General features: G+C 40.8%; 2 protein-coding genes across 11 annotated transcripts in view; both read left to right on the top strand.

Annotated features, from left to right (window-relative positions):
- Nucleotides 1–8,305, top strand: part of wu:fj29h11 (uncharacterized) — an 82,621-nt gene extending 74,316 nt beyond the window's left edge. For all 9 annotated transcript variants that reach the window (XM_061809763.1, XM_061809762.1, XM_061809760.1 and 6 more), the window contains 9 exons: nt 388–665; nt 752–900; nt 3,877–3,961; nt 5,227–5,341; nt 5,596–5,727; nt 5,802–6,047; nt 6,509–6,662; nt 6,751–6,916; nt 7,650–8,305. In XM_061809763.1, coding sequence (XP_061665747.1) covers nt 388–665; nt 752–900; nt 3,877–3,961; nt 5,227–5,341; nt 5,596–5,727; nt 5,802–6,047; nt 6,509–6,662; nt 6,751–6,916; nt 7,650–8,066 — 1,742 coding nt within the window. In that variant the 3' untranslated portion in view covers nt 8,067–8,305. The remainder of the gene's footprint in view (nt 1–387; nt 666–751; nt 901–3,876; nt 3,962–5,226; nt 5,342–5,595; nt 5,728–5,801; nt 6,048–6,508; nt 6,663–6,750; nt 6,917–7,649) is intronic.
- Nucleotides 8,306–12,638: 4,333 nt separating this feature from the next.
- On the top strand, nt 12,639–20,719 carry bsk146 (brain specific kinase 146). 2 transcript variants are annotated; one of them, XM_061810535.1, is made up of 5 exons: nt 12,639–12,756; nt 16,999–17,267; nt 17,775–17,977; nt 18,608–18,799; nt 19,828–20,719. In XM_061810535.1, exons 2-5 carry the CDS (start codon nt 17,096–17,098, stop codon nt 20,548–20,550), a joined length of 1,290 nt encoding a protein of 429 aa, XP_061666519.1. In that variant the 5' UTR covers nt 12,639–12,756; nt 16,999–17,095; the 3' UTR covers nt 20,551–20,719. The 2 variants fall into 2 exon arrangements, with proteins under 2 accessions (XP_061666519.1, XP_061666518.1); XM_061810534.1 differs by lacking the exon at nt 12,639–12,756 and adding an exon at nt 14,224–14,341.
- Nucleotides 20,720–26,476: the final 5,757 nt, after the last annotated feature.

Below are 26,476 nucleotides of genomic sequence, written 5' to 3'. Positions count from 1 at the left end.
AAGTATTTGATGTTTGAACCAAGTTCAAACCAAGTTTGAACCAAGTTGTCTGAGGTAGTATAGTCAAATTAGCTGTTTCTTGCAGCATTTTCCCCTCTGTATTACCGTCAGAGTTACATGGATTTTTAAATTATATCCGACACCAGATGAAATATGTAGCTGACGTACATACATGACTCCATTGGTTCAGAGTCGTTCATCCCTGGCAAAGCACAAAGTCTGAACACTGGCAATATCTTCAGGATAAGAAAAGTGTTTACATGTGTCCTGGCGCGTGCAAGTTAGCCATGTGGCGCCACCCTTTTGCTTCTTATCTCTATTAAAGTAGGGTTCATTAAGGTGAGGTTCCTCTCTAGTTCTGAATGCTCACGCATTTCTGATTCCCAGGGAAGACAGCACCAGGAGACCCAGCCATTCCCACCTTCAATGAGAGGGACAGATTGGCATTTATGAAGATCTGCGGTATCCGTCTGCTCTCTCAGTGTGTCAAGACGGAGTCCCTCACTGAGAGCTGGAGGCCCTGTCCACCAATGCAGGCAATGGTGCGATCATTGATCCCCCATGTCCAGAAGTTCCTCTACCACCATGAGGAGCTGGCAAATATTTATTCAGAACTTGTTAAGGACAACATCGCTGAAAAGATCAAAAGACTTAAATTTGCACAGGTTTGTCAGTATCTTTAAAAATACAAATGGCTCAAATGGAAATGTTCAGTAAGTCATTAGTTGGGTTTCTGAATGGTTCTTTACAGGTGGGTAAACTGTACATCTGCTACCAGCTAGAAGTGGATGACTATGAGGATACTGTGGTGGAGATGACAGATGTCATCTGTCAATTGAAGGATAAGAAGGAATTGTGCATCCAAAAAGATCACCTCACTGCAAAGTTGGACATCTGCAGGTTTGTGTGTGAAGATATGGTGACGCTATTGCCAAACATCTTCTTCGTGGTCAATTGAGAACACCAGTCTTTTGTATTTTGGTTGGTTGTATTGTGGATCTGTTTTGAGGACATAGTTTGTAATATTAATTTAACGTACTGTACTGCTAAGGGGGATTTATGAGATATGTATACACATTTCTACCCCATCCTCTGCCATTGTCTCCAGCTCCGTGCTTCTGTCTCATCCTGCTGTATAATATTATACAATTGGTGGCTGTCTTTTTAGATGTCGAGGGTCGGTATCAATAGATCACGTACAGTTGGTATGGGATGTAGAACAAGAGATTAATTTCACAGTTACATTAGAAACACCACTACTACTTAATACTATCTGAAGACAATAAAAGTACTTTTACTCTCGGAGGCAGCATGAGTGTTGAGTGCTGCACCCATGGGTGTTTCTGCATAATAGTGGTGAACTCGTTGTAGACTGTTGCTCTGGATCTTTGCCCACCCTACAAGATAATGTCATGGGTGGACAAACTCTGTTTTGAATGTGGTTTTATAAATGCAGTGTTAACTAATTTAACGGGGCTTATATTCCAAAAAATACCCATGCAAGTGAAATCCGTAGAGTGGAACTGGATTTTTTTTCTTTCATTTTATATATATATATATATATATATATATATATATATATATATATATATATATATATATATATATATATATATATATATATATATATATATATATATATATATATATATATATAAATAAAATTTATTTATTTTCTTCATTTCTTCTATATGTTTTAAGGCCATTAAAGCCCTAACCACACGCTTTATAAAGTTTTCTCAGACAGGCAATAACATCTTCTCACATTTCTCTCGTTTAAACCCTCTCGAAGTTCAAACCTTTGGAGATCAAAAATAAAAAGTACACTATTGTATTCTAGAATGAAACCAAAGATCAAAAGCTGTTTTAGGCCAAAACATTTATTTGCGAAATGTAAATATATAAAATGTCCCTCCGTCCATTTACTTCCATGTTATCCAAGACCGAGTATAAACATTTTCCTATAAAAAGAAAAGTATTGATTATTATATACATAATTTATAAATATGTTTTTAGAAACAAATTTATTTTTAATACTCAGTCCATGAGGTTAGACACTCAATAAATTACAGTGAAGAAAATAAGTATTTGAACACCCTGCTATATTGCAAGTTCTCCCACTTGGAAACCATGGAGGGGTCTGAAATTTTCATCGTAGGTGCATGTCCACTGTGAGAAAATTAATCTAAAAAGGAAAATCCAGAAATCACAATGTATGATTTTTTTTAAATGATTTATTTGTGTGATACAGCTACAAATAAGTATTTCAACACCTGTTAGTATTTGGTACATTAGCCTTTGTTTGCAATTACAGAGGTCAAACATTTCCTGTAGTTGTTCACCAGGTTTGCACACACACTGCAGGAGGGATTTTGGCCCACTCCTCCACACAGATCTTCTCTAGATCAGACAGGTTTCTGGGCTGTCGCTGAGAAACAGGAATTTTCAGCTCCCTCCAAAGATTTTCTATTGGGTTTTGGTCTGGAGACTGGCTCGGCCACGCCAAAACCTTGATATGCTTCTTACGGAGCCACTCCTTGGTTTTCCTGGCTGTGTGCTTCGGGTCATTGTCATGTTGAAAGACCCAGCCACGACCCATCTTCAATGGTCTGACTGAGGGAAAGAGGTTGTTCCCCAAAATCTCAAAATACATGGCCGCAGTCATCTTCTCCTTAATACAGTGCAGTGGTCCTGTTCCATGTGCAGAAAAAACACCCCCAAAGCATGATGCTACCACCCGATGCTTCACAGTAGGGATGGTGTATTTGGGATGTAATTCATCATTTGTCTTCGTCCAAACACACTTAGTGGAATTATGACCAAACAGTTCAATTTTGGTCTCATCTGACCCCAAAATTTTCTCCCATGACTCCTCTGTGTCATCCAAATGGTCATTGGCAAACTTGTCATTTGCTGGTTTCAGCAGGGGAACCCTCCGTGCCATGCATGATTTCAAACGATGACGTCTTAGTGTATGACAATTCACCTTGTATGGCGGACTAACAGGTCTTTGAAGATCAGAATTCTAGCTGATGGACAGGTGTTCAAATACTTATTTGCCGCTGTATCACACAAATAAATCATTAAAAAATGATACATCTTGATTTCTGGATTTTTCTTTTTACATTATCTCTATCACAGTGGACATGCACCTACGAGGAAAATTTCAGACCCCACCATAATTTCTCAGTGGGAGAGCTTGCAATATAGCAGGGTCTACAAATACTTATTTTCTTCACTGTTTTAATAGCATCTCAGGTGTATTTCACAGTTCCTCTGGGCGGTTGGCAAGGCTCCGCTGTCGCGTCCTTGGTGAAGATGTCTTTTTGTGAGTGAAAAATAACAGGGTTAGACCTTTTGTATGTGTTTATCCAGCGTTTGTGTAAGAATGATAATTATTTTGAGCAATATAAGGGCCGTGAGTTCAATGTGAGCTCGTTGTTTTTCATTCTTTGTGTGTTAGCTTTGAGCTCGATCTTTTTGTGAACAAAAATGAAAAAGAAACAAAGTCTGCTATGTATTTCAGCATTCAATCAGTGTAATTCTGTTGTTATGTATTTTTAGTTTTAGAAATCATTTTCAGTCGGGACACCCCTAATTTAAATACAGGTAGAATTCATACAAATGACTTTATACTTTCGCGTTCAGGTCAGCATAGTTTTTCTACACAGGAAAAGAGAAATGTATGCTGATTTTCATGTGAATGTTATCTGGTATTTTATTCATTCAATGTTTCATTATTTTCCAGTCCGGTGCTGCCGTAACGCACACTGGATAAGGACACTCCAAAGACCCAACTACTTTATACAAGTCATTAGAAAGTAACATTTCCATATGTTCCCTTTAACTATTTCTATTTGTGCGTGTGTCTTTTAGGGAGTTGGTGAAACTTTTCTTCACAGATAGCGGCCACAGAAAAGAGCTGATGAATTTCCTGAATGGCCTGATCGCTTCCCTCAGTGTAAGCGATATGTGACCTCTTCACGCGTTGACCAGTAATCCATATTCAGGGAAAAGAGACTTTGCTAGCTCACGCTCTTTCAGCCTGTCATTCTCTATCTTGTCTTTCTTTCGCTTTCTTGCACACACGCGCACACACACACAACAGAAACTACAACTAATAGGAGATTTCCCTAGAGGAAGGCGTGTATGCATACATGGCAATTTGCTCACATTCCCATGAGAACAATGCAGTAGCAAGAGGCTTTGCAAAGTGTGAAAGTTACCCATTAAAGTATTAATCATTGGTCTTCTAGCATTGAATATCCTTGAATAATATCTTTATGTGGTGGTGCAGTAGCTGCAGATGTGTGGCACAATTGGGTCGCATCATAATCAATGATAATCCATTCTGGCGACGACCCAGTTAGATGTTTAATTAAAATAATTGAGTCTTCTCTGGATGTGCCAGCATAAGAAACATCAAAGTCCACACAAAGGGATTTTGAAGTTAAATGGAAGCGTGACGTATAGAACCTATCTAAACCTTTCAGTTTAATGAATGGTGAGAGCGCAAGCCTCATAGTTCTGAGGACCCGGGTTCAAGTCCCAGCCCCGCTTGTGTGGATTTTACAAGCTCTCTCTGTCCCTGCGTGGGTTTTCTCCGGGCACTCCGGTTTCCACCCATATCCCAACAACATGCAACATTAATTGGAGACTCTGAATTGCCCGTAGGTGTCATTGTGAGTACAACTGGTTCTTTGTCTTTGTGTGCCCTGCGATTGGCTGGTAACTGGTGCGTCCTGCCCGTTGACAGCTAGGATAGGCTCCAGCACTCCCGCGACCCTTGTGAGGATAAGTGGCTTGGAAAATGGATGGATGGATGTTGTCTCTGCTTGGAGTTTCTTACTGGTTCATAACGAGTTTTATCTTCCAGTGTTCTTCAGACTAACAAGTATTATGATTGTACTGTATATTCAAACAAGTACTATATTGCTTTGAAAAACAAGATAGTTTAAAAATACATATTGAAAAAATCCTCACTAATTAGTGCAGTTTTAACCAATTCATCTTTATTCCAATTTCTAGTGATATGAGCATGCTTGACCTGAATTGATGACTTTACGATGTTCAGTGCATGGTTTAAGGTGGTTAAGTTTATCGTAACCAGCTACATTGGAAGGTTGGTCAGTAAGTGCCAAATAGGTCGAGAGGTGGGTTGATAGATGAATTTATTTGGCAGCCTAACCCTCACACTATCCTGACAATACATTCTAACCAAAATAGGACCCGGCAGCCCTGAAGAGGTTTTTAATTAAGGAGGACATCAGAGAGTTGCCCATTGAAGAGGAGCAATGGGAAGTCCCAGAGCCTCCTCGTCCAGAGGTGACCCTGGAAAGAAGTAAGGAAACTGTCACACCTCCCATCAAATTGTGCAGTAAGATAGTGTGATCACCTCTAATATTGTGTAGCACTATCGATTTGCTGATGTTACCCAGTGTTGTTTCTCACATATGCAGATTTTGGCTCTGTTTACATTTTGAGCACTGGGTCTCAAAAGAACAGCTGTTAACAGAGCTCAAAGATCTAAAAGAGTGGATGCACAGAAAATTTATGATATTTGAGATTCATGTAAAAATTAATTCTGTTTTCCAGCACCATCAAGATGTCCTACTTCCACGAATTCCCCAGGAGAGTCATCTCACCCTGGACAACAAGACGGAAACACGACATTAATTTCTTGGCCTCCGAGAGCATCTGTTGTCAAGACAGGAAGTCATAACTCAGGTGTGAGCCACAGACTTAAGAAACTCATCTTTATTTCCTCCGCCGGTGCCAGAAGGGTTACTTTTTTCCAACAGGACGTGCCGATGAAGCCGCTGTAGAAGCCGCTTTGAAGATGTGGCCACCTCCTGCTGCGCCCAAGGAGAACGACATTTCTGTCAAAGGGAGTCGCCAAATTGTTTCACAAAGCTCTAAGAACTCCAACACTGATGGTGATGATCACTTAAAGAACACCAACAGCGGAACGTCACCTCCACTTGGACCACAGAGAATTGCTTGGCAGTCTAATACCGCTGATGCTACCGGCACAAAACAACCTCCAGGTTATGCTTGCATCAGTCTAAAGTGTTTCCCAACCTTTATGGAGCCAAGGCACATATTTTGTTTAAGAAAAAAAACACACCGCCAAATAAATAATACTGCTATAATAATGTTCACATCTCTGTGCTAAACAAAAGCTTGAAGAAGCACAGAATGAGAAAGTGTGACGGTAGTGTGCTACTCGTGATGGATGGATGGATGGATGGATGGATGGATGGATGGATGGATGGATGGATGGATGGATGGATGATGGATGGATGGATGGATGGATGGATGGATGGATGGATGGATAGACAGACAGACAGACAGACAGACAGACAGACAGACAGACAGACAGACAGACAGACAGACAGACAGATAGATAGATAGATAGATAGATAGATAGATAGATAGATAGATAGATAGATAGATAGATAGATAGATTTTGTATTTTGATTTTCCGTATGGTGTTCCCTGTCGGCAGGACACCATCAACCATGCGAGACATCAACATCTGCCTGTACAGAGAGCAGAGAGGAGACAAGTGAAAAGAGCCTCACTGATCCAGAACCGGCTTCGGATATTCCATCTGTGCAGCCCATTGAGGCAGCCAGCGAGCAGCTCACTCCAGACAGCCTGTATGCTTTGTCCTCATTCCTAAAAATACACAAGCCCATATTCACTCCCACATTTTTCAGACTAATCCTGTATTTGTGTCTTCTCCAGTGCTGTGCCAGAGGCCGTCGTGCTGCCTAGCACATTTAAAGGCTCACAAAAGGCTGCAGAGACCCAGAGGCTGCCTTTAAACTTGGACTTTCCCATGTGGAACAAACTCACACCCCCACATGCCACACTTGAAGACTTGGATGTCACCTGCCAGAGACCCGCCACCGTCAGTACTTTTTAAATATACTTATTTAGCTGTACTGCGATGGAGACAACTAATGTACTGCACAGAGATTATAGCGTTTATAAAATGCATGATTTTTTCAGTCTTATAATGTATTATAATGTGACTATATATATATATATATATATATATATATATATATATCCCGCATATTTGCCGATTTTGGTCTATTTTCACGATCATAAAGGTCCTAAAATTATCTTCTAAACAGACGAGACACCACATGAGACATGACGTTTTACAATGCTGTTCACCTCACGTGCACATGTAGTTCCAACATTTGCGTTTCTTGTTTTGTGACTGGTCCAACAAAGTAGACCTAAACACACTGGTCACGCTGTTAGCATGCATGTCAGCAAGTGTTTTTGAGTGTATGAAAGCTACCATGTGATGGTGCTCACAAGGAAGTGAAAAGCAATTCCACTATGGAGGTTCTGAGTGCCACAAAGGATGCTGGGAGGATCTAGCTGAAGGAGGAGCTGAATATCCAGTACAGTATATACTGTAAGTCTTATAGTGCCACTAGGTAGCCAAGGGGTCCACACCATAATGAACAGTACAATCTGCGTTAAAGGAGAAAGTGGAGCAATCACATCTTGTTTTGAGTTCTATTTAATTACTGTAGTTCCGCCAAGCTCACAATGTCAACAAAGCATTGACATTTTAGCTCTCAAATAGATATGTGTACTCCATAAATGATGTCGTTCTCATCTAGGTGGTGATAACTGAAGACCACAGGGACATGAAAGCCATCGGCGAATGGGGGGAGTTACTGGTCAACTCCTTCCTTTGCCACTGGAGGGACGGTGAAGAACCGAGCCGACCCACACAGGTCGTGTGGTGCAATCAGAGTGGCGAGAGCGGGCAGCCTTACGATTTCGAGTTGACCTTCAAGCGTGGTGATGCAGTGGCAGAGGTTGTATACGTGGAGGTGAAGTCCACCAAGAAGAAAGAGCGCTCGTTCATCGTCCTCTCGGCCAATGAGTTGCACTTCGCGCTGAACAAGAAAGAACGCTACCACATCTTCCGGGTGTACAATGCGGGCGATGCTCAGAACGTGCGGCTGTGTCGCATTCAGAATCTGGCACAGCATCTTCACGCCAAGACGTTGGAACTCTTTCTCTTCGTGTAGTGGAAAACACTGTCATTAACCTTCGCAACTTTACTGCACTGATTGCAACTTCAAACATGCACGTTTCTGATATATATTTGATATAGACATCGATGTATCTGCTGTTTACTTTGATGGTAATGTTCCTTTTTCTTAAGAAGCCACTATTTTACACAATCTGAATTTTTATATAATTGTATTTTTTTTAAAGATATCATTTAAATTAAATGTTGGTTTGGCACAAATTGACGTTTTTAACCCACTTCTGATCTCAACTTTTCAATCTGTACACCTTTTTAGATAAAATCCTTTCCCTGTTAGTACGTTTGTCTGTTTGTTTGGTTGGTTGTTTGTTTGTTTGTTTTTTGCACAGTGTACAGTGTGATAAAAGTCAAAATGACAGATGAAGTGATTTTTGTTATGTCAAGCCAAGTAGAAGCAAAGCTGACTGGTTCCTTGGAGATGCTGATCTTATGTGTCACATAGAACAAGGTGGACTAATATGGTGCCCACACCCACTCGTAATGAACATCATGCTCAAAGCGGGTCCTCCACTCGCACACGAGCAGCTGTGGTGGTGATACACAGATAATAAACTGTCTGGAGAGGTTTTTTTTTAATAATCCTTATATAATCCAAAATATAATCTTTAATAATAAGGTAAAGTTCGGGCGTGGCTGTGGAGAGAATCAGCATTGTGAAATTTTGAAGTCGCTATTTAGGTGGTATGCATTATTTTTATCAAATGAAACTGCATGCATACATGGTGAGAACAGCGGTGTGACATATGTGGTGCTTTTCCAACCTCAGCCAAGTCTGTTTACAGGATCCACACCATGGCTATATATCCATCCATTTTCAGAGCCGCTATCCTCACAAGGATCGCAGGAGCGCTTGAGTCCACCCCAGCTATCTTCGGGCAGGAGGCGGGGTACACCCTGAGCTGGTTGCCAGCCAATCCATATCATATTATTTTGAAGGAGAGAGCTCCCCAATTCCTTTGTGTTATTTTGTTCCTGCCAACCGGAGGTAAGTAATCTAGCCAACTATAGTAGTCTACTCTGCTCGAGGCTTAGTGTGTGTGGTGGGTGTTTGCAAATGGTTGACAGAGTATACACTGTCTCTCCACTCTGATTAGGTTTTTTTTTTTTTTTGTGCAACTGTGCATGGATGTAAAATAATTCAAGTTTCATTGAAGGCTTTAAATAGGGACAGAGTGGGTTGATTTTTTTATTCTAAAGCTGTTTTTAATATTGTATTACTGTCGAGTCATAAAGAAGATAGAAGAAGAAGAATGTATGTGGATGGTGCTATTGTCGAAGTAGAAGATAAAGATTTTCTTCCAAAAATGACAAAAAGTGCATGTGTTTCAAATGTAATCTCTATTAAATACATTTTTATGGAACAAATGTTAAAGTGGTGGCACGGTGGGTCAGCTGATAAAGCATTGGCCTCACAGTTCTGAGGTCCCGGGTTTGATCCCGCACCTTCCTGTGTGGAGTTTGCATGTTCTCTCGTGCCTGGGTGGGTTTTCTCCCGGCACTCTGGTTTCCTCCGACATTCCAAAAACATGCAACGTTAATGAAGTGTGATTGTGAGTGCGGCTGTTTGTCACTATGTACCCTCCGATTGGCTGGCAACCAGGACGGGGTGTACCCCGCCTCCTGCCCGTTGACAGCTGGGATAGGTTTCAGCACTCCCCGCGAAACCTTGTTAGGATAAGCGGCTAAGAAAATGGATGAATGGAAATGTTAAAGTTTAGGTTGTAACTGTACCTGAGCGCTTCTGACCACTGGATTCTCAGCAAATGTTTCAATAATCTGTAGTTATTCCTGTTTTAAAACACACAAAAAAGTCACACATGACTCGTCGGGTCAAACGACTTCAGCATTTCGGTGCTGAGTGATCCACAGCTTCACTTACTAGCTTTGACAATAACGAAAGATTTACAGGTTGATGACAGCGTTATTCTGTACGGAGACAGTGAGCAGCCGCGGCATCCCTGCGGAGCGCGGTCTCCATTGGTTAGCACTCGGGCGAGAGGGTGGGGCTTCCTCCCTCCTTCCACCAATCCGGGGGCTCTCTCGTCGCCTCTTCTGCCTGCCCGCCTGCCTCCATTCTCCTCCCATCCTGGAGCTCAGAGTGATGCGGAGACAATAGGACACCGTAGAAGCCGGCGGAGGAGGCTGCTGCGGCCGCAAGGTGGACGTCGACATCCTCTCGGACTCGCCCTTTCCCCCCGCCTCACCTGCTTCGAGTATGCGCCCTCGCCGCCGTCCGGTTCGCTTCGTAGCCACTTGGACGCACAGCAGGGCGGACTCCACAGCCCCCTATATTATGAACATCGATTCAATGGTGAGGATCCGAAACCCAGTTGACGTCTCCCCCACCCATCCCATCAGCCTGTTTACATGACATTTTTCATGACTGGATGTGTTTTGTTTAATTTCAACATCCGAGCAGACGCGTGCACAAAATATATTGTCCTCTTTTGTCATTGATAGCAAGCGCTCCATTCCCCTGTTGTGTGTGTGTGTGTGTGGGGGGGGGGGCAGGTGTCTGCAGCATTGGGTGTGTGTGCGTGTGTGTCATTCAGCTCTGTTTCCTGTGAGTCAGTGCAGTCTGAGGACACACTGCAGGTGGGGAGCATCATTATTGAGTGTTGAGGAAAATAAGAAAGTACAATGTAATTGCAGCAAGGCTATTAAAAAAAATGTCCTTCCACGGTCCAGTCCATGATTTTTTTATGATTTAAAAAAATAATAACTAAATTAAAAAGAAAAATACTAATTGTATCGTTTGAAATTCTTCATTTGTGTTTCAGCATTTTTACATTACGAACATATTAAACTATACTAAACCGAAAAAATTAAACCTCTAAATATTGGTATTGTTTTTAATGATTTTAAAATAATTTAAAAAGAAAATTAAAATACCACTTATATATTTTTTACATTAAAACAATATTAATAAACATAACGTAATTCAGTTCAATTAAACTGCTCTTATACAATATTGTTGTTCTTGTTTAGAATTTGAAGTTTAAGTTAAAATAAATGAGCTTAGAACAATGTCATTCAGTCCTTTGGTTTTTTAATATTTTTTTCATTATATGTAAATAACAGTGTTGTTCTATAATATCTTGTATTTTTTTAACTTACAATAAAGCCACAAAATAAAATTGTGCATGCCCAAACAAATTGTATGAATTGGGGAGGTCACGTGAGTGACACATAACATCTTATCAACGTGGGATTTGAAATATAATAATATTGTAAAGCATATACACTCACGGATCTCACAGTAGTACATACAGCACGTTCGTGTGTATATTTTTTGAGCGTGTGCAGATCTGCTGCAGTGAGCCCGACTGACAATATTTAGCGACATCTGACAGTTGAGCCATTTGCTTTCATCTTTGTGCATAATTCTCCAACATGCACAAGAACACGACAATCATGGCTGAAAAAGTATTTCATCTTCTATTGCACATGAATAAAGGGTGGCAAAATGACGTACAAGTGAAAGGACTTTTCGGTTGACCGCTGCATCCCCCTCTATGGGCACCAGAGGGCCCCGTTTTTATTTCTCTCCGATGGAATTTATATTTAATACAGAGTACAGGACTGATTCTGTTGTGTACAATGAAAGACTCATCTGGTGTGTCAAAGATCGTAGCAGGTGTGAAAGATGACTTTTTTTCCTATCGTGGGGCAGCAGTGATTGTGCCCCTTGAATTCTGAATTCTGAACGTAGTGTTGCTGTAAATGTTAGAGGATTGGATGTGGCCAGGAGGGCGTGGCCCAATCAATGTGCTGGTCCGACCGGCTCCAGTTGCAGAAGTGGTCGAGCTCCAGGGGTTGAGCAGAGCTGAGGTCCATTATCCTGTTAGTCATGACAACAATCAATATACGTGTTTGGGACACAACTCTTTGAGTAAAAGTTCCATTTGAAACAAAGTACATGCATACCGATAATCGCAATGATAGCCAATCGGGGAAGCGCTTTAAAGATGGAAGATCTTCACCACATTTAAAATCACAAGAGTTCACCGAGCTTTCTTCTTCTACGTATTTTGGAACAGTCTTATAGCACTATGCTTGCCCTCACAGGTCATTCTTGGTATTACACCAGAAATCTAGTGTCATGGTGTGCCGCTTTACTTATATTGACTACAACAGATGTGATTGTAGCTGTAATCAGACATAATATTTTGGGTTATTTTGTTCATCTTGTGCCCAGTTGTTTTTTTTGTTTTTTTTTTTATGAAAACTCTCCTGCTGGATGATTCCTGTGTAATGCGTATAGCCTAAATATATAACAAAAGTATGAAATATTCTTATAATGTGACTCACTTTTGTCTGATCAACCAAATGATTCATTTGATGGGGTGAAAAAAAAAGAGATGCGCAATGACTTCCACGACTATTATGACAACGTTCATGGCAATATATTTTATTTTTCTGCGACTGGATTCATCTTGTTTGTTTTTTTACGGTTCCAGGTTTCTTTGTTTGCTAAATCTTAAGGTATGACGTGTGGCTCTCTGCCTTTGGGCAGTCGTGTAGTTGTTGTTGCCAAGCGTGTCTGACGGAAGGCCATTTTCCACGTCAACAGGTGATTCCAATGCCTGACTGGACTGGTCTTTGCGGATGACCTCAGCCACTGAGGTTTCCGTCCTTCCTTCCCCACATTTGGCTTTCCACAAAGGGTAATGCCTTCTCTTTTATGTCTCTTTGGGTTCAAGTGACGTTGCTGTCTTTCGCAAACAATTCTACTTGTGTTGCCAATGGTTGCACTTAATTCCGCTTCTTCCATGTACATGTTGGCCATAATGAGGGATGCCAGTAAGAAAATATACAACACTTGTTTTTAGAGGCACTGGTTAAAATGAAATTCAAGGATGCGGAAGCAAAGTGATTTTGATTGCGTAATTGGTCTGGATCAAGGTTGGCTCTGTCCTGGAGTCTTGATGTAGTCGTCTCCTGATCACATTTCAATGCCTTAAGTTGTCCATAGGTGTGAATGTGACAGCGAATGAATTAAGAAGCACTGTTCATTTGTATCGCATCTCATTTCTGCGTGGAAAAATAAAAAGGGTTTTTTTTCAGCTCAGGTGTTCATTTGTTCATGATTAGGATACAAATGGTAACTGAAAGAGAATATAGTATTTTTTTTCTAAAACCATTTTGACGGTACCCTGGATGAGTTTTGAAAATAGTTAATCATGCAGCAGATATAAACATTTACATGTACATTCACACCTGTGGACAATTGTGGTCTACACTGACCCCAAGATGTATCGGGGTTGTGGGAGTAGAATTGTGAGTCATTAAAATCATATTTACAATAAGTAATTGTCTGCAAAACTGACAAAGAAAACGAGTTCATAGATAGATAGATAGATAGATAGATAGATAGATAGATAGATAGATAGATAGATAGATAGATAGATAGATAGATAGATAGATAGATAGATAGATAGATAGATAGATAGATAGATAGATAAATAACTAAATAAATGGGCGGCATGGTGGATCAGCTGAAAAGTGTTGGCCCCACAGTTCTGAGGACCTGAGTTCAATCCCAGCCCTGCCGGTGTGGAGTTTGCATGTTCTCCTCATGCCGACGTGGGTTTTCTCCTGGCACTCCAGTTTCCTCCCACATCATCAAAACAGCTGGGATAGGCCCCAGCACTCCCGCAACCCTCGTGAGGATAAATGGCTAAGGATATGGATGGATAAATGAATTAATAAGTAGATAGATAGATAGCTAGATAGATCTCAATCAATTCCCCACCTTCAATGCAAAGGTTGACTTACAACTGCAACTTTATTGGTATCTATCTATCTAATCTATTTATTTTGTGGATGGTGTGATTGTTGAGGACAATGTTAGGGTGATCCATTTTACCGGAATTACAAGCACACTCAAGGTGGCCACACACGGACACGCACGTGCGCGCACGCACACGGGCACGCACACGCAGCGCAGCAGCACGCTTCCTGCAATGCTACAGTAAGCACTTCCAATCCCGAATAGAAACAAATGGCCTGATCTCTTTTTACAACTCCCTGCGTTCCCTCCTGTGGATGTGAGCCTTTATTACACACTTTTATCCCAGAGAGAGAGAGAGAGAGAGAGAGAGAGAGAGAGAGAGAGAGAGAGAGAAGGCATTTATCACCAAACCCCTCAGTACCTGCTGGTGTCATGTACTCTTCCTGCGTGCAGTACATCACACTCGAAGATAGCACGCCCACAATCCAACACAGAGGCCTTTGGAAGGTGGCGACGAGGTACTTGCCCCACTGTGCTGTTCCACAAAGTTGTCACTGTAAAGTGCGATTTCCAGCTGCTCTGCCAGTGTCAGCGTGGATTACTGGAGAGGATAAGAGGGCAGTCGGGCCGTAGAATGTGTGTGCGGCATGGGAGGGGAAGTGCGCTGATGAATCATGTGCCAACAGTATGAATATTGAGTGCCTATTTAGAGGGAGAAGCTATTCGCTGGAGTTTCGGGTTATGCAATAAATGCTCTGCGTGTACGCTTTGTGAGTGTGTACGTTCTGGCATTTCATACAATGTGCATCAGGATTTGTCAGATTTGGCAACCGCAAGATGAAGGCCTTTGGAAAACAAATACATTATATAAGCATACCCCTCTGATGAGTGGCATTTTCAACATGTTCAGCCTTCAGCTAATTAGTGTCTAAATGTTTAGTTGACAGGCACGCTCCAGGTTAAAGCATTTGAAAGATTCGTCAACATGTGCTGACCTTCAATGTACTCGGAGGAGGCAGAACTACTGGCTTGTTTAGATTTCACTTCCCACCCCCACCCAATATGGAATCTAATGGCACACTGGCAATACAGTACTGTATAAATAATGTTGCTTAGATCATCAAACCTTGATTAACTCTACCAACAATGCTTTTTTGTAACATTTGATCATACACATATGTTTGTGTAAAAATAGCAACTACTATTCTTGGTAATATTACAAACATTGAAAATCTGTTTTATTCTTGCTGAGAAATGCATAATGCAAATGAGAGGTCCCAACATTTCTTAAACTCACCCAATTATTATGATTGTGTTACACAGCTCATCTTTTGTTTAGAAATGTACATAAGTTTGATTTCCCTAAATATTAAAGTGGGTACTCTATACACAAAGGAATTGCGGAATGGGTCAAATAGTCTTTCACATCATCGTTGTTAATTGTCGTGTTGCATCTGTTGCTCCTTGAGGCACTTACTGCAAATGTACTGAAGCTGGGATGAGTGCGGTACAGGCCAAAGGGGGTGAGGGGGGGGGGGTGACTATGACTTCCAAAGCACTGCTTGATTGAACTGGCCCAGCGTGACTGTGCCCTGAGGCAATTACAGTTTTCCAACTTGCCAGGATGTCAGTGCAATGCACTCATGCAAGACACTAATATAATTATTTGCTGGAGAAGGTGCAACCAGCTTCAAGGTCATTGGACTCGAATGCAACGTGCACACATCAGTGTCACACTTCAATGTCACAAAGGGATGTCGTTAGGAAGTGTTTTTCCCTCACTCAAGGTGCAATGCACACTAATCTTCCCAACAGGGGTGATTATGACGCTCCAAGGTGCTTGGGGGTCGAGATCAAGTGGATACAAGTATGTTCCCAAGCTCGGGGGAGGCAAGCAGTGCCTTGGAGGGACCACATTGGGACAAGCCATTGGAGCCTGAAAAGACAATCATGTACTGTACTTCTGTATTCTGAGTCTGCACACCCGCTGGGTACAAATGCAGCCCTATGGGGGCACGAGCCAGTGCAATCTGTAGACCGGTCCCAAGCCTAGATAAATACACAGGGTTGCGTCAGGAAGGGCATCTGGCCTAAAACAAATATGAGCGTTCATCTAAACTTTCGAGAGAGCAGACTTCGTTGGTTTGGACGTGTTCAGAGGCGAGAGAGTGAGTATATTGGTAGAAGGGTGCTGAGGATGGAGCTTCCTGGCAAAATAGCGAGAGGGAGACCAAAGAAAAGGGTTGATGGATATTGTGAGGGAGGACATGAGGGCAGTGGGTGTTAGAGAGGAAGATGCACGAGATAGGCTTAGATGGAAAAAGGCGACATGGTGAGGCTAACGGGACAAGCCGAAAGGAAGAGAAGAAGAAGACACGAGTTGAGTAATGTATTACTGTAACATGTTGAGTTAGTCGGTGGTCATTCCTCTTCTTTTTATTTCACCAGGTCAAAGAGTCTCCTTGAGGTCAAGATCTGTTTTTTTTTTTTTTGTTGTTTTCATCACTGATGGTGTAGTGGTACACATGCCCGACTTGGGTATGGGCAGCGTGGGATCAATTCCCTCTCAGTGATGATGTTGATATCTGTCCAGTGACTGACTGGTGACCAGTTCAAGGTGTAGTCTGCCCTTTGCCTGAAGGTAGCTGGGATAGTCTCCAGCTCTCCCGTGACCCTTGTGAGGATAAGTGGATGAAAATGGATGGATAACAGATGTTATATGACATACAAGCCAAACTATACAATATAGAGTCAACTCGGTACATAACCAGTGCATTCAAATAAATGTAAAAAGTTCAATTTATCAGGTGTTTTCCCCGAAGTGACCGTTGAGCAGATAACGTCCACTGAAGCCTTACAAATGCATTAGCAAGGAGTACATGCAGTGGACTTGGTCAAGTAGTAATAGCCAAGTACTTCTATCATAACAAGCAGAAAACGCTGATAAAGACAATAGCATCATCCACATACGTTCACTTAAACAATGTTATTTTGTACTACTGTGCAATGCTACTTTTTAAATGAAAAACATACTGGAATTTTTTGGCGAGGGGCAGGGGGATGCTATAACCTATAAATGACATTTCCTTTCATTGCAATATGGATGAATAATGCATACATAGAAGTTTTTAATGTCGCGCTAACCAGTTAATCCAAACCCGTTTGGTCTCTCCAGTAACGTCAACCGTTTGCTGCTGCCGCTCTCGTCCCTCCTCGGCATCCGTCCCTCACTCGGTCCTCTTGCCGCCTCCCCCTGACCCAAAGTCTTCAGCATGAGTTCTTCTCCGTTGACGGCACGAGCTAACATGGACATCCTGGACGAGCTGCAGCTGATCACAGCCCAGAACCTGGAGAAGGTGGACGTCAACAAGTATTTCGAAGTTATCAGAGAGCTGGGTAAGGGCACCTATGGGAAGGTGGACCTGGTCAGCCACAAGATCAGAGGTGAGGAACCCATTTAAATACATTAATGTATATATTTCTGTCATGTTCATATCATTTGACATGGCTCACTGAATTTCCTTTTGAAAACCAATTCATTTGAATCATTGGGAGTATTGAGAGTCCATGTGCCCTCCGATTGGCTGCCTTCTGCCCTTTGACGGCTGGGATTGGCTCCAGCACTCATGCCACTCTCGTGAGGATAAGCGTCTCAGAAAATGGATGGATGAATAGAAAGCAATCTTCTTTCTAACTTTTCATGCCAAAATGTCCTCATTGTATGAAATGAAATTTCATGATTCAAAACACGTTTACTGAAGATGCTAGTGACATTTTAATACACTTTTTTCTCTCTCGTATTTCTTAATATGCCTGTTCCATGAACACGAACTCAAAAGCATCTAAGTTGCTTAAGAGCTCCTTTTTGGTTCTTTTGCAAAGGCTGACTCTCTTTACTATTAAGACCACTGGAAATTATGTTATGCTTATTATTTTTTTTTTGGCCATAAGGTACAAAAATGGCACTGAAGTTCTTGAAGAAGAAGACGACCAAGCTGAAGTCGTTCCTGCGGGAGTACAGCATCTCGCTCTACCTGTCTCCCTGCCCTTTCATTATCAACATGTTTGGCATCGCCTTTGAGACGGATGAGTACTACATGTTTGCACAGGAGTACGCACTGGCTGGGGACCTCTTCGACATTATTCCTCCACAGGTACTCTGCTTACATTATTTCTTGCAAACAAAAATGTGTTGTTGTTATGTTAAGCTAAGCTATGGTTTTAAAACTTTGAAAACTCTTTCTGTGTACCGTCTTACTTTGTAAATATCTTGTGTTTCAATGTGGGTGTCAATGTGGGCACTTGCAGCTTTTTACACAGGTGCGGCTTATGTATGTATCAAATGGTATTTCCTTTACAAATGTACTGGGTGTACCGGTGCGCTCTGAAGGTCCGGAAATTACCGTACTACAAAAGAAATTGGTAAAACCATATAATCTAATATGCATATTGGAAAAAAATACAAAAACATATACAGTAAACATGTATGTTAGGTTTTTAATGTTTTGATCCTACATTATTATTTTATGTTATAATTGTTTGGTGTGTTATAACTTAACAACTCAATCTCAGTTTGGGTGCCACATAAGGTGTGATGGGCCCTTTTATTGACTATATTTAGCAGTTTTTCTGACCCCTCTGATAACCGATTTTCAAAAAAGTGACGAGCATCTGAACTGCATGATAATGATAATAAAGTAGGTTGACCTTTGGACAACATGATTTATGTTTTCTAGTGCTTTAAGATGTATCATGCATTGATTTTCCTTTCTTTGCTCCTTTAGGTTGGTCTTCCTGAAGCAGTGGCAAAGCGTTGCGTCCACCAAGTAGCCATTGCTTTGGATTACCTCCACTGCAAGAAGCTGGTCCACAGGGACATCAAGCCGGAAAACATTCTTATTTTTGACCGAGAGTGCCGCAAAGTCAAGCTGTCTGATTTTGGCATGACCCGTCGTGCCGGATCTCCTGTGAAACGAGTGAGTAATAGGAACCCCCCGTCAAGATGGTCTTCTAATTGGGATAATGAATTACAGCTCTTTTTTCGAGAATGAGTAAATGGGAAATTTAAGATTTTTGTTTTTATGGTGACTTTAACAGGTTTTTGATGTCGGTGAGGGTCTGTGATAAGTTTCAGAGGTTTTTTTTTTTTTTTTGGGGGGGTAGGAAGTAATCATCCAAATCATGCAATCAATGAGTTGGATGATATTAACAATACTAATTAATATTTTCTGAATATTCACACTTGAATCTTGAAATGTACAAACGTCATTCTTGTAATCATGTGACTTTAATCTACAGGTAATTTTTACTATACAACTTTTTACCTCAAAGTATAACCTTTGTGAAATATAAAACTGTAGTCATTGTATTCATTTAAAATAAATGACAACTTGTTTTGAAAATATAATTCTTTATTTCTGAAATATTCTGATTTTAATCTTGAAAATACTTCGTATAATATTGTTTGGACATTTGATCTGGCAAATGACTTAATTCTTTAATATTCTGACTTTAATGACGATACAACTTCTCAAAAATATGCAATTTTCTCAACATTCTGATACGAATTTAAAATGGTAACATTTGGCAACATTTATTTCTCAAATATTTTCTCTCACTGTTATGACTTTTATCTTTAAAAAAAGTGATACTTTATTTTTTTAATTTGTTAGTACAATGCCATAGATTTGAAGATTCACCCCCCCCCAAAAAAAAAAAAAAAAAAAATTTTCATTTATTTTTGATAATTGGAGCAGGAAGTAAAAATGACTGGCGTTAATTTTAGTTTGCTAAATTTAAAAAAGGATTTGGCCATCATGTTATAAAGCTAAGAATATCGGCGGCACGGTGGGGCAACTGGTTAGGGCATTGCCCTCACAGTTCTGAGGTGCCGTGTTCCATCCTGGATCTCCCTGTGTGGAGTTTGCGTGAATCGTTTGCTTCTTTCCTTTTGTTGTTTAATCTGGTTGTGATGGTGGCCATTTAAGTGTGCCCGTCTTTGCAGGTCAGCGGCACCATCCCGTACACAGCCCCGGAGCTGTGCGACGTGTCCCGCCATGAGGGTTTCTCTGTGGATTACAGCACAGATGTGTGGGCCTTCGGCGTGCTGCTCTTCTGCATGCTGACCGGCAACTTCCCATGGGAGAAGGCGCTGGCCTCCGACTCTTTCTACCAGGAGTTCATCCGCTGGCAGAGGAGGAGGACGAACACGGTGCCTTCCCAGTGGAGACGCTTCACCGAGCAGGCCCTGCGCATGTTCCGCCGCCTGCTCTCGGTCGAGCAGGAGCGCCGCTGCTCTGTCAAAGAGGTGTTCGGATACTTCAGCCACTCGTGGATGCTAGACGGGGAGAACAATAACAACGGCAACAGGGGGAGCAGCGCCGGGGAAAGGGTCAGCGGTGGGGGTAATGTGCAAGGGGATGCGAACGACAATATGTCTTCATCTTCATCCGGGGAGGAAGACGAGGAACTTCTCGTGGAGCGGATGAAGCATCAGACTCTGTCACCCTTGTCCCCCCTCCAGCCAGTGTCACCGGCGGCGACAGATCGAGGGAGCGGCGGCGTGACCAAGGGCGCCATGATGGAAGCGGGCGGGGGTCACCATTTTGTGTCCGTGTCGACCAACAGCTCCATGTCGTCAACTAACAGCTATGAGCGGATGCCGCGGGAGAACAGCTCGCCGGGAGGCCGCATGCTTGTGGCCACGCCTATCGAAATATGCGTCTGAGCACCTCACCGACGTTTTCTACGTGAAATCTTGTCTCACCAGTGTGCTCTTCTTCTACCACTCGTCCAACCACAAACAGTCGATATGCATGCATGGCGAACGAGACACCGTTGTTGTTGGAATTTTGACAAGACGAGCTCCACAATTACACAACAGAAGACCAAAACGTCACCCCTAAAGCAATATTTTCAAAAAAAGCAAAAAAAAAAAAAAAAAAGATGGAGGATGACTTCTTCGGGGTCTCGAACTCCCCAAAAACGCTTGAATTGTGTTGTACAGTACTTTTGATTCACAAAAGAGTTCACAGACAAACTTGAAAGAGGAAGTGCTTTTGAATATGTCAAGTGTGTTTGAAAAATGTCTCACTGTTTCATTAACTTTTTTTTTTTTTGGTAACATTCAGGAGCTCAGGATATTGGGGGCTCTTATTCAACCACTTTTGGGCTGTTATATAATGGATTAGAATTCTGTGGGTTTGCCATATTTATTTCACAATATTTTATACCCTCTCTACAGTAGTGTTACCGCCCAAAATATATTTTTTTCAATATTAAACTCTTCCTGGCCACTCCTGCCATAAATACATTTCAAGTTAAAAATGCATGAGTAGTTCAGCAATTTTACACACAGAAAAAAAGATAAGGTTGTCGCAAAATCTTTTGACGTTGCACCATTTTCACATCATGTCCAACAAGGACTGTCATAGGATGTTTTAGGGCTAAAACACAAAACAACAACACACCAACAACAACAAAAAAAAACATGAGTTTTCATTCTGTGTTTAATGTGTTTGTATTAATGTCTTGTAGTATTAATATCATCACTTTCAGGAACTGAAAAAAAAAAAAAGCATAAGGAAACGGAGCTCACATGGGAACCCAGTGGCATGGAAGCCGTTTTTAAACAGCAAAAAAAAGTCATCCTTTCACAAACGGACTCACTGGAGTGAGCCTTTCAAGTCTTTATACATAAATCTGCATGAAATTTTGTGTGTTCGAGGATGATGCTTCATCGTGCAAACAGACTAGACGCAAACGACGACCTGCTTGGATTATCACATCCCAGCTCCTCCCAGATCAGCCAGCGAGTATGCAAAACGTCCTTTTTGTGACAATCTCTGACCTCATCCAACTGGGAACAAAAGGACAAAGGAAGGGAGGGGGGCACTGTGGACATGCTGTTTCCCCCCCACTGTGCAGCTGCTGCGGCACTTTAAACTCCCTCACATGACCGCATGAAGGAGCGCATTACCTCATTGTCTTCAGCATCAGAACCGCTACGATTCGCTCACCATCCAACCGTAGCAAGGCCTCACTTTTAAGTCCCGACAGTGACGTTAAAAAAAAAACAAAAAAAAAAACAGCGAAGCTATCATTATATGGAAGATCAAACTTTCATTGAGGCAATCCGCAAATTTACTTAAGAAAAATTACCAAACTAAAAAGCTCACAAAAACAATGGATACAATGGTAATATGTTGTACCTTCAATTAATTGTTCTATGTTGTAGGCATAGATCACCGGTGGCAAGAGCCAGCCGAGAATATTAACAAATAAAGTGTTGACTTTATTTTATTGCTAAATGGCATTGTTCTTTTTTTCTATTTTGTCAAAAAAAAAATCTGTGCTGAAACTTGCCCGCTCCCGTTACACAAATATGACAAGCATTTGTTCCACCACACACCTTTTGAACATGAATTCCAAACAGACAAAAATATTTGTGCCACAGATTTTCATGACTTCTTTCAAATTCGATTTAGCAATCATAAACTTTGTTTTTTTTTTTCTATTACGATTTCTTTTTGGGGGAGCTGAATTATTAAACTTTGTATATTTATATTGCACATACCACGTCATTTCAAGCTGTCTGTGGTTGATTTTAAAGGGAAATATAAATGCTTTATTTCCAGTCAGTGAGCCTTTAACAGAATATCTGGTAGCACTACCACTCAAAAAACAAAAAAAAAAAATTAAAAAAAAAAAAAAAATTGAAAGTCACGTATTCCAATTCCAATTAATACCCACACAGTTATGGAAACTTCTATAAGTGAGTTGAGAAAAACCTTCAAAGATTTGATTTCCATTTTAGAGGTAATACCACAAGTGTGTTCAGCTGTTAGAACTGATTGATTTCATGATTTTGTCATTTGAATAGTTTTAGTGTTTTGTGCTTTTACTTCAAAGTTAAATGAGAAAATGTGAACGCATTTCTCATTCAAATGGTTACATTTCTATTAAAAAAAAAGCCGTTAGGTGGGCGGTAGTGTGAGTGTATATTAACGAACCACCGTTACACACATCGCAATTAAAGATGATACTGAGACATTAATTCATGCACCAGTGCTGACAATGGCCTCGCTTCAATGAAGCGTTCATGCACCTACTCAGCTGCAATGATGGGGCTTAGCATGCAAACAATAATATTATTATCAGAAAATAAACATAATTCCTTAGTTTTTTTTTCAAGAGAACATGACATGTTAGGATGCATTGATGTTAATTATTCTTTATTTTTGAACGTAACAGCGGGAGATGATTGACACTGACCTGGAAATCAAAGATCCAAAGTGTTTGTTTCTCATTTTCATCATCTCGTTATTCTCAAAAACGTGTTGTAGTTGAGCTTCGGTGTCTTTGTGTCCAGTGGCATATAATATTTCCCAGCATTATCATTTGTGACTTATTGTGAGTAGATGGACACAAGCACTCTGACTAGGTTCCGTTTCTGCAATACAATTGTCTTCCTGTTATATCAGATTTAGTCAATAAAATTGAGAATTCTTGTTGAAATTAACGATTTTGTTTTCATTTCTTAACTTCTTAAAGGGACACTTGGGTTCATTTGAAAAGCTATATTCAAAATTGCCTGAATCTATTATGATTTTTCTGAGGAAAACAAAGGCATTCATTGACCCTGCCGCCAGAACTGAAGATTTTTCAGTTCTAGAATTCTTCACAATTTATTGGCTCTAAACATAGCACAAATTGGTTGAGTTGATGGATGGATTCTGTCCACAGCTAAGACAATGGTAACAATCATTTTTAGATGTCACGTTTGCAATGTAGGTGGCACTGTGGATGTCCGCCTCACAGTTCTGAGGAACAGGGTTGTCGGGCTCAAGCACAAGCGACCCCAATCTCCCTGCTTGACAGGCGTGTAGTGCACTCAAAGTCATTATTGTATTCAAGGAAAGTAATGTGTTAGTGGTGGGTGTCCTGATGTGGGGACAGATAGGTCTGAAAATTTGCATTTGTTGAGCATGGGGAACACATCATCCACGTGGACCATCAGCACCGGGGCACCCCAAGGTTGTGTCCTCTCCCCTCCGCTCTTCTAACTCTACATAAACGACTGCACCTCAAGACTCCCAGTTGTCAAACTCATGAAGTTCGCAGATGACACCACAGTCACCGGCCTCATCAAAGACAGTGAGTCTGAGTATCGACCGGAAGTGGCAAAATTGGAGCTTTGGTGTGAGCGACCAAAACTGGCGTTGAACACTCTAAAGACTGAAGAAATGATCGGGGACTTCAGAAGGCATCCTACACCACAGCTGCCCCTCAAGCTGTCCAACTGTCTTGTGTCAACCGTCGAGACCTTTAAGTTCCTCGAAATTAGTCTCACAGGACCTGATGAAGGAGATCAACATCAACTCCATCCTCACAAAGACCCAGCATAGGATGTACTTCTGAAGCACAGCCTGCCACGAAAGCTGCCGAGACAGTTCTACACAGTGGTAATTGAATCAGTACTCTGTACCTCCTTCAGAATTGGGTTGGTTCTGTCACAAAAATGACAAACTGCCTCGTGGGTGGATGGAAGAATTTCTCATCCATAAATTTATTTTTTTAACAAATTGAAACCGCATCATCCATTCATCCATTTTCCAAGTCGCTTATCCTCGTTTAAAAAATAAATGCACATTCCCACTGATCAACAAACATTTAACAATTCAAAAGCAAAATTAAATAAATTACAAATGATAAGTCATGGTCAATGCACACATGAAAAAAAGAACATGTAAATCACAGATATAGTTGTGAAATTGAATAACAGCCAATAACAGAAACATGTCTTCCCATATTCAATTCTTGAAAAAATAAAAGCACTATGAGGTAACAAGCACTACTGTATTTGGATGGGAAGAATTATAAATGTAATATTTTACATCAATGCCTTTTCAACCCAAATAATCCACTCTCAGTGAATAAACACCCATCACCACACATATAGGAATGGGATGTCATGCACTTTGTTGTTGAATGATTTTTATCATTAATACATTAGTCTCTAGTTGCTGATCATCTTTTCACCCGGAATCTCACAAAAAAGAAATATCCGCAATTCCCATTGCTTTGACACATCTTTATCATGTTCATCTTACATGGACAATTTTGAAGAAACGATGTTTTGGTGATTTATTTATTTTTTGTTATTGCAAAGGATCCTGGTAGTTTATGCGTTAAACTTTTTTTAAAATGCTATATAACCATTAAAAATAAACGTCTTAACGTTCTCTTGCTTATAATCAAAACATCCATTCACCGATGAGAAAAAAAACGGCACCTTGATGCCAAAATCTGGTTTGAGTCTCAATGATTTTGGCCTTAACTGTAAAGATTGGTTAATGTTGAATCATTAGTGCCCCCTATAGGCCCAGATTGATAATTATTTTTAAGATGTGGACAGCTTCTATTTGAAACTGCAGACATGAAATCTTACAGGAACTGTCTAATAGCAAACTGTGGACACCACATATTGATAGTTACATTGTATTTTCACAGCTAATATATATTTTTGGGTAATAGTCATATATGTAGTGCATTCCGTATTTATGTTCTAGAAATGATTTTTATTTTAAATCCCACAAATGAATCCCATCTTTCAACAAAATACAAACCTGTTTAATGTTCAACAAAATATTTATTGTATTGAATATTTAAATCCTCCAAAGCTACAAGAGGACAACAAGATGGTAAAAAAAAAGAAAAAGAAAAAAGTTTATAATGGAAAAAAAAAAGGTGGTGCACCCCGCAATCCCATGTTAAACTCAAACAATGAAAGGTACAAGGAGGTCTTGGAATATCTGGACCAGAAATAGAAGGCTTTTGTAATTCCTGTCCATGAACCCCACAAATCTAAATCAGTTCAGCCCTGAGATAAAAACTCACAAGCAACATATTAGCAAGGTTTCAAAATCATTGCACTTTAAAAGCTGTCTTGTATAATACAAAACAACAAAAAAAAATTACACTTGCGCTGTCGTGTGACTCTTGAAAAGCAGTATCAAACAGAACTGAGACATGGCACGAAATATTTTTTATTTTTATGTGCTTCAATGAACAAGGGAAACTCAAATGTTGGCTCTCGTATAGCATAATGCTGCCCATCGAAGATCCAATTTGTCACTGCACTGCAAACTGAGTGTGTGCCTTTAGTGCGTCTCATAAGGCTTAAGAGGTAACACGTTGTGTCCTGCATGTCCATGAATAAAACTACACTGCATAAGACCAGCAATTCTTGGCCTTTTGAAATTTGAATTCATGGAAGCTTTTTTTTTCCCTACGCCATATAGAGGGAGTTATTGGGATTTGTAGAACAGGACATTGAAAGACCCTGTAAACCCGCTAAAAATGTGTTGTAAATTTGACACACCACTGGCAAGTGTTACGAACAAATTTGTGAAGATTGTTTGGCTATGCGCTGCGCGTGGCCATTACAAGACACACTATAGCCCCGATGTAATGGTAGAAAGCCGCCAAGTTATCATCAATAAGTGCCCAATAGCCACAGACAGCACTCGATACTAAGACTGCGGGAGGGCCTTCTCAAGCCAGAAGCCCAAGTGCGTACAATGACCCTGTTTGAGCCCCACACCCCTGAAAAAAATTCATACAAACGAAAGGCTGCAGAAGTGTCCAACACT

The sequence above is a fragment of the Syngnathoides biaculeatus genome, chromosome 22 (genome assembly GCF_019802595.1).
Source record: "Syngnathoides biaculeatus isolate LvHL_M chromosome 22, ASM1980259v1, whole genome shotgun sequence".
Classification (NCBI taxonomy): domain Eukaryota; kingdom Metazoa; phylum Chordata; class Actinopteri; order Syngnathiformes; family Syngnathidae; genus Syngnathoides; species Syngnathoides biaculeatus.
The sequence above is the reverse complement of the archived record's forward strand: the minus strand, read 5'-3'. Positions and strand labels throughout refer to the sequence as shown.